General features: G+C 50.0%; 2 protein-coding genes across 2 annotated transcripts, besides 13 other annotated features; one reads left to right on the top strand and one right to left on the bottom strand.

Annotated features, from left to right (window-relative positions):
* Positions 1 to 1,000: 1,000 nt before the first annotated feature.
* Positions 1,001 to 1,023: a microsatellite.
* A 1,294-nt stretch (positions 1,024 to 2,317) lies between these two features.
* Positions 2,318 to 2,346: a microsatellite.
* A 369-nt stretch (positions 2,347 to 2,715) lies between these two features.
* Positions 2,716 to 2,739: a microsatellite.
* A 281-nt stretch (positions 2,740 to 3,020) lies between these two features.
* Positions 3,021 to 3,045: a microsatellite.
* Positions 3,046 to 3,184: 139 nt separating this feature from the next.
* Positions 3,185 to 3,218: a microsatellite.
* Positions 3,219 to 3,566: 348 nt separating this feature from the next.
* Positions 3,567 to 3,623: a microsatellite.
* A 121-nt stretch (positions 3,624 to 3,744) lies between these two features.
* Positions 3,745 to 3,803: a microsatellite.
* Positions 3,770 to 3,803: a microsatellite.
* Positions 3,804 to 4,141: 338 nt separating this feature from the next.
* ACLA_096020 (camp independent regulatory protein) lies at positions 4,142 to 5,590 on the top strand (the record flags this gene model as incomplete). Its single annotated transcript, XM_001270094.1, has 1 exon — positions 4,142 to 5,590. The coding sequence occupies one exon, from the start codon at positions 4,142 to 4,144 to the stop codon at positions 5,588 to 5,590; it is 1,449 nt and encodes a 482-aa protein (XP_001270095.1).
* A 601-nt stretch (positions 5,591 to 6,191) lies between these two features.
* Positions 6,192 to 6,221: a microsatellite.
* Positions 6,193 to 6,221: a microsatellite.
* A 381-nt stretch (positions 6,222 to 6,602) lies between these two features.
* Positions 6,603 to 6,643: a microsatellite.
* Positions 6,644 to 7,139: 496 nt separating this feature from the next.
* Positions 7,140 to 7,161: a microsatellite.
* A 56-nt stretch (positions 7,162 to 7,217) lies between these two features.
* Positions 7,218 to 7,242: a microsatellite.
* ACLA_096010 (uncharacterized protein) lies at positions 7,242 to 8,858 on the bottom strand (the record flags this gene model as incomplete). The annotated part of the gene is made up of 2 exons (XM_001270093.1): positions 7,242 to 7,772; positions 7,869 to 8,858. 2 exons carry the CDS (start codon positions 8,856 to 8,858, stop codon positions 7,242 to 7,244), a joined length of 1,521 nt encoding a protein of 506 aa, XP_001270094.1.
* Between the last annotated feature and the right edge of the window lie 1,551 nt (positions 8,859 to 10,409).

Genomic DNA, 10,409 nt, shown 5'->3' with positions numbered 1-10,409 from the left:
AAGCCAGAACGACCTGCATTATTGCTGCAGTCCTGTGCACCACTGCACACCCCTCCTTTGCTGTCCTTTCCCCCCTCCCAAACCCGAATGGCTGAGAACCTGCTTGTTGGTGTGGTCACTGGTCAAGATGCAGATTGCAGTTGCTGGATGCTCCACTCTTCTTGCGCCTCTTGATATCCATGGTACTCCGTAGTTACGGGGACACTAACTACTACTTAGTTATAGCAAGCTAGCTAGACTACGATGGCTTCAAGACTCCAGGAACTTGGGAAGACTCAATTCATTTTGATAGTGCAATGAAAATCGCTCATAGAGGTGGTCTCAAAAGAATCATGGTTATGGACACTTCATTTTAGAAGTCCTTACTACTTTACCACCGACCTACGTAGTAGCACTTACTATCCATCCCGATCTCTGCCTATCCTTCCTCGTCATCGAATCCACTCCTTTCCCCGCGCTGACCTGCAAATCCCCATCACTAAGCCTCCTTCCAAGTAGTTTCGGTTTCACACTTGGATGGATCTCTCTCCCGTGTCTTTCTCGAGTCCACTGCCAGTCCCCCCGAGATTCTCTCTAGTTAGTTCTCCGTCGTTACTAACTAGTTACTTTTAACTTATCATTGTTGATGATGATCTTTCAAAGTCATGGACGAAGCTAACGACCTTCCCCACCCTTCGGGAGTCCTGGGATGCCCATGGTCATTGGATGATTGATTCTCCAGATCTGGGTCACGCATTAGTAACCCTCAACCATCTTAGGTGAGGTGATCGATGTGCATGTCAAGTGTCAAGTGTCAAGATTCGGAGAGCAAGCACACAACGATCAGGAAAAAGAAAACATCAACCGTCATAAATTCGAAGGTTAGGTTACTTGGATACCTGAGTTTCCAGATAATCCACAACCCCAGAAAGTGAAACGCAGGGTACCTGCTTCTGCCATCCCCGTGGGTTTCTCTCTTGACTGTATCTTCTGTGTAGTTACTGTTAGTAGTAGTACTCTGTAGATAAATAGATAGATAGATAGGCACCAAGAACTAAAAAAATAATAATAATAAAGTGTCCTTGTCCGTCTGTTCTGCCTCAGCCGTATCAATGATTTATTTTTTCATCTTTTCTTTTCTTTCTCTTTTTTTTTTTCCCCTGGGAGTTGATTGATTTCATTTTCATTTTTTCCTCCCCTTTCCAGGCCTGTCCTGTCGATTACTCTTCAACTCCTTCGTATCTTGCCTTCCTTCTCAACTCTCACATGAGCCCATCATCCGTTGAACGCCTCAGTCAAAAAGTCATCATGGAGACTTGGTGCCTCTTGGCTCAGCTCTCCAAGTGCCAGATGGCCAGTAGTAGTCCCAACATGAATGAACGCTAGCTAGCTTCATGGATCCCGCGCGATGGCCTCATGGATGGAGATCCACCGTCATCCTTTCCCAGAGTCCCAGAGTCCCAGTCTCATGGCCTTAGCCTTAGGCCCTTGGGAATCACTAGTTGCAGCTAACTAGCAAGGCTATTAACTATGTACTGGGCCTCCACCCGAAGAACACTCTTCCCAATAGAATCGCCTTTCCCTTGCCACCCCACCCTCCTTCTCTGGTAGTGGCTGACTGGCCACTTCTGCTCAGGCCTACAGTAATAGTACGGTCTAACTAGTAAGTCATTAGATCGATACCTCACTACCGGATTACTCTTGGGTTGTTCCCTCCCCCCCGCCAGTAGTAGTCTAACCGAGACTACCCAAGCTGCCCATCAGCTCCCGTACAGCTATCTACACAGTATCTATCGACTCCATGAAAGGCATCGACATTCGATATTTAGTGTATCTTCCTTAGTTCAACCCAGATTCCACATCATACTGACTGGCCTGTTGTACAGAGTTGTCCGCTATTCCATGATTCGCCGCCATTATTCGGTTTTCTTTTTTTATTTTATTTCCCATTATTTTTTTTCTGTATGGTGTATGGTCTGCAAAGAAAGGGAGAAGAGATCCAGGGGAAAGCCATGATGTAGACTCGAAAATAATGAATGGAATAAAGAAATCAAAGACCCATTTGCAAAAACAAGCACAGCTTACGTTACCAGTATCCTCGATCTTCCTGCAGCATTAAAGTGAATCTCTCTTGCTTGAGAACTGACCTACCTATGACTTTCTTGTTCTTTATAAATATCAAAAAAAATTACTCTGTACTCCCAATCGATCTCTCCCCCCTCCTTCTCATAGCAAGGGTATGATATATCTATAACATCCCTTTCCTCCCCAGACCTCAGACCATCTTTTCGTTGTTTTCTTTCGTTCGGGTGCGCGGGGGAAGCAACAGCTGTTCCCCTTTTTTCATTTTTTTTTTTTTTTTTTTTTAAAATAAAATAAGAAATATTTTATTGTTTTTTACATGGCACTGGTGGCTGATGCCCATCCCAAAGTGGATATAATCGGCTGACATTCCTCCTGCGATACAGTCACAGAACAGCCACTACTTCACCACCAGTTTGATTGCTATTATTTCACCTCTCCTTGCTCTTTTTTTTTTAAAGAAAAAAAATTGATATTTATCATTATTATTCAGGTTCATTTATTCTTTTCTTCTTAAGAAGAGAGAAAAACAGAATAATAATCTTAATCATTAAGAAAAGAAGAAAAAAAAAGAAAGGGTACAAAACAGGAGCTGATAGCCTGATAGCCAGTCCAGAACACCCAGAAGCTTTGGTTATTACCAGCCCCAGTCTCTGTGTGCGTGTGTGTGTGTGTGTGAGGGAGTTCGGGTCATGGTCAACCTATAAGGTAGACTACAAAATACGATCCGATCGCTGTCCGTGGAACCTCCAGACATCCCCCTTCCCAAAAAGAAACCAAAGAACCAGAGAACGCAGAAGAGCAGAGCTCCAGTCGACCCAACTTTTGCTAGCTGGCCAGGCTGTCTTCCAGTGCAGTCTTCTCTTTTCGCTCTTTGGGTCATCAATAATCATCGCCTGGGTTCCAGCTCTTCCCCCAGTTTGGGTCTTCAGATCGATCACGTCGTTCTTTTTCATCGGTTTTTTTTTTTTTTTTTTTTGTTTTCGCGGAGAAATTGAAAAAAACAACAAAACAACGATCCTATACAGACTTCCGACCTACAGAGTACGCCCACACAGTTCTTCAAACTATTACCTACCTACCTTACTCTATTAGGCGTTTTCCTGCTGTTACAGACTACGAAGTTACCAGATACCAGATACCAGTTACCAGTTACCGTATTGCCGCTACTCCAGCCTACGGAGTACTGCTGCTACTACTCCTAGCCTCCTAGTTACAGCGAGACTGGGTCCGTGCTAGGCGTAGATCCGGGTTGCAGAAGTCGAAACTTTGGTAGACTTTAAACTCTCTCCAGAGTCCAGAGTCCAGAGAGGGGGAAAAAAGAAAGATTGGGCTACTAGCCTACTACTGCTAGTCTAGTCTACTGTTGACTAGCCTACTACTCACTTACTTATCTCCAATCTGTCTCGCGCTTATTATTTGGCACCCATTGATCCTCTTCTACGGTTCATCCTTGGCCGTGTGAGCTCTGAGCTTCCACTCCCTGCGCCCCCGGAGTGTCATTGCTGCTACTATTACTACTCGACTACTACTGCTACTACGACTACGACTACGACTACCACGACCACCCAACTATAGCGACGACGACAGGACGACTCATCGTCATCCTTTCTCACCCACCCCCCTTCTCTCGCCTTTTTTTTTTTTTTTTTTAACCTTCCAGAGCTTCCGTTCTTCTGGATTTCTCTTTCTCCCCACCCCTCTCCTTCTCTCTCTCTCTCTCTCTCTCTCTCTCTCTCTCTTCCCCCTCTTCCCGATAGCTTCTTCATTCACGTCAGTCTGAACTCAGAGAGTGTCACCCTTTCAAGCAGTCGCGCAATTTGCTCCTTCTCCCCCTTTTTAACTTGTGGGAATATCCCAATCCTAGCTTGAATCGCTCGGAAACTTTGACCAGCAGTGGTTCAACTTTGATTTGGATTTTACCATTGCGGCCCCTGGCATCTAGGTTCAAACCTACTCGACATCCGCGAATCCAACAGATAAGGAGAGAGCCAACACTCACACGCGCATACAATACCGAAACCCTCCCCACCCTCCCCCAGAAAAGGGTAAATAATAAGAAAAAAAAAGAAGAGAAAAGATGGTGAACGGCACCACGGCGGTATTGGAGCCCACATTCTCGGGATACGTCGCCACGACACAGGATGCCTTGATTCTGTTCGAAGCGTGTCTGACAGGCGTTCTACACCACGTTCCTCGTCGACCCCATGACCGGGAAAGGAGCCATCTCGTCCGGAGCGGCAGTGTGTTTATTTACGAAGAAAACTCGTCCGGGATTAAGCGATGGACGGACGGGGTAACATGGAGTCCTAGCCGGATCCTGGGCAATTTCCTGGTCTACCGGGAGCTGGAGAAGCCGTTTCCTCCCGGTGAGAAGAAACGCGCGATGAAGAAGGCGAATCGACGACCAGTGCCGTCTACACGGCCCGGGGAGCCCTATCCGCGGCAGGACAGCAACGGCGGGTCGTATTCGCCCTCGTCGACAGCTGGACCGTACGGGGATCGATCACATCAATCGGACGTGGAACGGGCGCTGGTCGGGTCACTGGTCGATTCATACGGCTTTAAGGACTCGGGACTGGTGAAGAAAACGATGAGCGTGACCGTCTCGGGTGTGACTCATCACCTAGTATCGTACTACAGTGTGGAAGATGTGATGCGAGGCGCCCTGAATCCGCCATCGATGGTGGAGTCGCTGCGATACATCCGTCCGCGCGCGGAGCTGACTCAGAAGCAGAGCTTCCGCGCACCAATCGATGATCTGGAGACCGGCACAATGGAGAACCCGAATGATCCGTCTCATGCCCTGTATGGATATCGCCCGCAGCTGATGGCACCCCCGGGATACGGCATGCCCAATCCTCACCCGGAATTCTACATGCACACGGCGCCCTACACCGCTTCTCATGCACCACAAACTGCACCCATTTCCGGATATTCTTTGGGGGCATCGATCTCCGCGCAACCTGCCTCGAACCCGTATCTGCCTGCGCCTTCTGCGCCCACCCAGATTCCGCCGAAGAGCGAGGACTACTCCCACTACCGAGCGGCCAACCAAGTACCCGCTCAGTATGGCACCAGCTTCGACTCGGTCAACCAGGGCTCCTTGTCTTCTTCAATGCCGTCCGCTCTGAACACCAACCTTGGTAGCTCGCTGAGTGAACGCAATCGATCCACTTCCGACCACAGCGTCTCGGCTTACAGAAACTCCTCGATCTCGTCTCGCAGTGTTGCCACAGACATGACCTCTCCCATCGATCCGTCCACTCCCGGCACCTACTCGCGGGGGAACAGCTTCAGCCTGTCGGGACACATGGATGGAACTTCGGGGCAGCCGCTGGAACAACGCGGCATTCCGGCGGCGTTTGACCCGAGCATCCCTCGACGGGAGTCCAATCCTATGCCGACTCATTATTATGCCGGAAGTGATCGGCCTCATTACTATCTGGGAGCTACTGCTCCGGCGGCGCATACGAATTACCCTGTCTCGACATGGACGACGGCTGCTCCGGCTCAGCCACAGATATAATACGGCTTCTACTTTTCAATCTCCGTTTCCTTGATTCCTCCTTTTCTCTCCCCCCCTTTTTTTTGCTTATTATTATTATTAACGACTACCCTGGTTATTTTTTCTTTTTTCTTTTTCTCCGTCGGTTTCTCCCCTTATTTCATTCCTCTTCTCCAAAGGGCGGCGATCTGGGGATAGACACTCTGCATATGCGTACGTTATGGATGATATCCGGATGGAATTCTGCTCTTAGAGAAGATACCGGTGGCTTTCTCTTTCCTGTTTTGTTGTGTTATCTTCAACGACGATACGATGCACATCAAATTTCTTTTTTCTTTCCGTCTGTTCAATCGTTTCTGGCTATATTCTTCTGCGCTTTCTCGGAGGGGCTTTTCTCGTTTGGGATAGGATTTCACCGTCTTTACATGATTATGAGCAATGGTCCGGTTTGGGTGGTTCGGTCTGGGTGGTCATCTGTCAATTTTTCTCTTTGATTTTTCTGTCGTCCTTCCCTTGTCCTGTTCAGCTATTATACCTATCCCTTGTTGTTATTTTCAAACGAACGGGGGAGCGTGCTCTGGTGTACATGGTAGTCGAGAGCAAGGATTTCTCTCTCCACTGGTTTTTTTTTTTTTTTTTTTTTTGTTTTTTTCCGATATGCCCTCATTTGATATTTCCCCCGCCGTCTGCACCATTGTGTATGCTTCCTGTGGTTCCAGGAGGGAGGCAGGTCGATGTTTTATCCATAACACTTGTTTCAATTAATGGCCAAGCCTGAAACACCGGTGCTCAAAGTGTTTTCTGTCGTCTCGTAGGGATGGTCTTGGTGACATCATTCCACCTGTTGATCTATGATTCGGTACTTGTCAATGAACTATGTACTACATAGTACGGAGTACCTAGGTAGTAAGATAGTATTATGTAGTCCACATGTTCTCGACCCTCACGACGTTGAAACCTCAAGGAAAACCGAAACCCGATGATGCCTACATACACAGTAGTAGATAGTAGATACCACCTCACTCACCATCTCCCTCCTCCTCCTCCTCCACCACCTTCCTCCTCCTCCTCTTCAGCGCCAGTACCCTTGGATTGGTTGGAACTAAACCCTTCTAATCTGAATGATATCATACTACAGAGTAAGGTAAGGTAGTTACTACTACTTACTACCCTACGGGAGTAGTAGTAAGTACGGAGTACTACGTATGTCCTCCAAGTCTTAGACCAGATTACCTAATCACGAACTCACCGATGCGCCGCTGATTGGTCGACTCCCAAGCCGACCGCCCTGGAGTCCCTGCTGTATATGTATGTATCAAGGTTGAGTCTTGAGACGCAGTATGTTGGTGGCTGGAGATTATCATATCCCATCCACCATCCAGCTGGAGGCTATATAAACCATAAAATCAGAAATCATGATGAAAACAAGCATTCTGCGTGATGAGGACGGGGCCACGGGGGGCTATAATTACATCTACACTAGGTATGGGGCTTAGGTACAGGATTGACTATTGACGGACAGGGGAATCAAGGTAAATGCGCGCGCGATGCCAGAACTGAACCCCCCCCCTTTTTTTTTTTTTTTTTTTTTTCCCTGGCGGCTGCGCAAGTCTTCATGTCTACGTCTGTGGTTGATAGAGTAGATCGGTGATTAGTGATTAGTGATTAGTGATCAATCGCCCCTTAACCACTCCCTCGATCTTGTTCTGCGCAGGGATGCGCGTGGTGTGGCTGCGGACTGAGAACTGGCTGAAGGGAATGATCCCCGCGCATCGCGGGCTGAGGTCCCGGGGTTGTGTCGTGCTTGTGCCTGTCCTTGTGCCTGTGCTCGTTTCGAGGCCGATGCTGACGGCGGTCGTCGTCTTGTCGTCGTGGGGGCACTGTCTAGGTGGACGCGGACGTTTAGGGTGTGTGGCGACTGTGCCTGCGGCTGCGGATCTGGGACTGATGTGCTGGGTTTGGATCTGAGCGTGTGCGCGCGGGTCTTCGCGGACTGTGCTGTTGCTGGTGTATGTGCGGCGGCAGTGTCGGCGGAGGTCTCCGTGTGGTCTGTGTGCGCCGGGTAGGGTAGTTGTGGCATGCCCCGGTGCGGTTTGACGGTGGTATAATCCGAATCGTGATTGTGATTGTGATTGTGACTGTGGTCGCGGTCGATGAGTTGAGGGTCATTGACATCTTGCAGCAGGGCTTCGTCAGGTGCGATCTACCGCCGCTATATTTTAGTCTGTGCTGTCGATTCAAGAGGCTGGAATACTTGCATATCTTGGACGAGACGTGGGAGGAGGGAGTCTAAACTCACACTGCATACGAATCTCTTCCCCGGCATGCGCACATAATCATCAAAGGAGCTTGCCAAGGTGGCAAAGTTGAACCCCCTGTGCGAAGTGACGGGCTCGAAGCGCTGTCCTACCTGCGCTCGAAAATCCACCGCCCGCCGACGCAGAGGCCGGTACTGCGGCAGAGATAACCACCAGGCCGGGTAGCTGCCACACCATGACTGAAGGGTAGGTTCGACTTCGAGCGCAAAGACGACGCGGCTGTCGGCGCGCGGTTTGTGGATCAGCATGGCAAAAGTGAATTCTCGTGGCAGCCCCGATCTCTGCAGGTTGTTCTCCTCCAGCGACCAGACGATCTCGCCGGCGTCGGTGTCGAACCCACCCGCGCGCGGGCTCCTCAGCGTGCGCGCCGAGCCCTGGATTCGCATCATCTCGTACCGGCGATACCGGCCGTTGATCCCGCCCGCGGGCGACAGGCTCGCCATCAGCGGCAGCTCCGCAATCCCCAGTGACCCGGACAGACTGTAATTCCACTGCAAGGTCTCCGGCGACACGGTCCCGTAGATGAGGTGTGGCGCGTGCCTCAGAAAGCACGGGGCGTCGTCTGGCGGGTTGCCGTGGGGGAAGTGCGCCGGGGAGGCGGCCCGGGGCGCGCCCTGCACCGACGCTCGGATGATAGCAGCCTTGAACCGGTGCGCCAGGGTTTTGGGCGAGTGGAAGACGAAGCTGATGCCGAGGAAGTCGACGTGGTCGTAGTCCTGCTCGGAGACGGCGGGGCTCGCGTAGAACCCGTGCTGCAGCCGCTGCACGTGCGCTGTGATGCAGGCGTTGCCGGGTAATCGCCGCTCGTAGATGCAGGCCCCGTTCAGGAGAAGTCGGGGGTTTGTCAGATTGGGGTCCTGAGGCGCTTGTGCTTCGCCATCGCCGGGTGTGGGTGCCTTCTGTGTTCGGACCAGGGCAGTCGGGTGGGGGAATGCTGGGGGAGGAGCTGCGAGACTGCTCATCGGCGGCATCGCGGTGGCGTGGTGGCACTTTTAATTGTAGTCGGTGGTTCGAGAAATGCTGTCGCGGATTCCCCCAAGGTCCGATCTGAGCGCTTGTCGATGGGGTCATGTGTATCCACACGCGATGATGATAAAGGTAGAACACATAAGGTCAAGGAACTCTCGCAGAGACTTGACATGGTTAGAGATAAGACGGAAATGGACAGCTTTTGACATACTTGAAGAGCCTTGAAAGAGAAGCAAGAAAATAGGGTGTGGTCAACTGCTTGCTCATTGTCGGGGAGTCAGGTGAGATGGAGATCTTCAAGTCAGATGAGAGCTGGACGGGTGTGTTACAGACTTAAGTAAATGGTTGAGTGAAGGAGCCAGTAAGTAAATGGGTTGCTGTGTAGAATCATCGAGTCAGGTGGGGGATACATGATGGCTTTGTTGATCGCTGTTCTTGATATTTCCTGGAGCAGATTTCTGTGATGCTGATACTGAGGTGCTACATGGTAGGTTTGATGAACCATGGGGTTTCAACGATGGAGATCTCGCTTTAATATATGAGAACTAACATCCCGTTTATCTGAGACTCTTCACCTGATGCAAAAGCTATATTCTTGAGATCAGTGACTAACAGGTGGCACCTCATATTCTGACTTGGATGTTAGCTTGTTCCTCTTCCTGCTATAGGAGTATACACGAGAGCTACATCATTGATTAAAAGAGATCATATCAACCAAGAGGCCAGAGCACACATGATCATAAACAGATCACTCTGTTATAAAGAATGTGTAAGGGCCACATACTCATGACTCGAGAAGTGTGAAATGTCTCTATCCCTTGACACTCCAACTATTGATCAGACTACAGCAATGTGCCCCCTGTCTTTCCCAATGGATCGAGTCTATGGTTAACAACAAAAACACTCAGTTTATCTCCCTCCAGGAAATGATAAACCCAAGAGCCATGAGCAACAGAGCCAATATCGAACGAGACGCGAAGAGCTCGGTACGGTACCCCAAATAACCACTCTCACTGCGGCACTCCTAGAGAGTCCAAGTGTCGAAAAGTTCCCGGGTCCTTGGTTCGGAGTATCTCAGTCAAGAGCTAGAGCTATTATCCGGGTACGCTGTTGAGACAGGATGGATTATGATTATCGTGCTCGATGAAGTATAGCACACAGCCCCCACGCCCCCGTCTCCATGACCGCATTGGTTTCATCCTGTAACCTGGCTGGACGTGGCCAAGGACTTCTCAGCGTCGTCTTGAAATGGTTGACATGTTCCGTCGAGGTGTTACCGGTTGGGCGGGAGTTTCGGCCAAAGGGTCACCCCTCAACGAAAAGCAACGCGGCCAATGTCCTCAGGCCAACGGGTTTGTTGAACCTGAACCTGGATGATCTTCTCTGCTTGGTGGATATATGGAAGGACTAGCGAGATTGGAAAGTTACGCTGGAACTAGCCGGTTGCAGCAGCGGCATGGTCACCCGGAAGTACCGATCTTCTGGATTTGGTAAGCTGAAGGATTTGCAAGATGAGACTGATGGGGCCAGGGGGCTGATCATGGCCTAGGCAG

This window comes from Aspergillus clavatus, genomic scaffold, assembly GCF_000002715.2.
Source record: "Aspergillus clavatus NRRL 1 1099423829804 genomic scaffold, whole genome shotgun sequence".
Classification (NCBI taxonomy): Eukaryota; Fungi; Ascomycota; class Eurotiomycetes; order Eurotiales; family Aspergillaceae; genus Aspergillus; species Aspergillus clavatus.
Note: the sequence above shows the minus strand (reverse complement) of the source record. Positions and strands in the feature narration are given on the sequence as shown.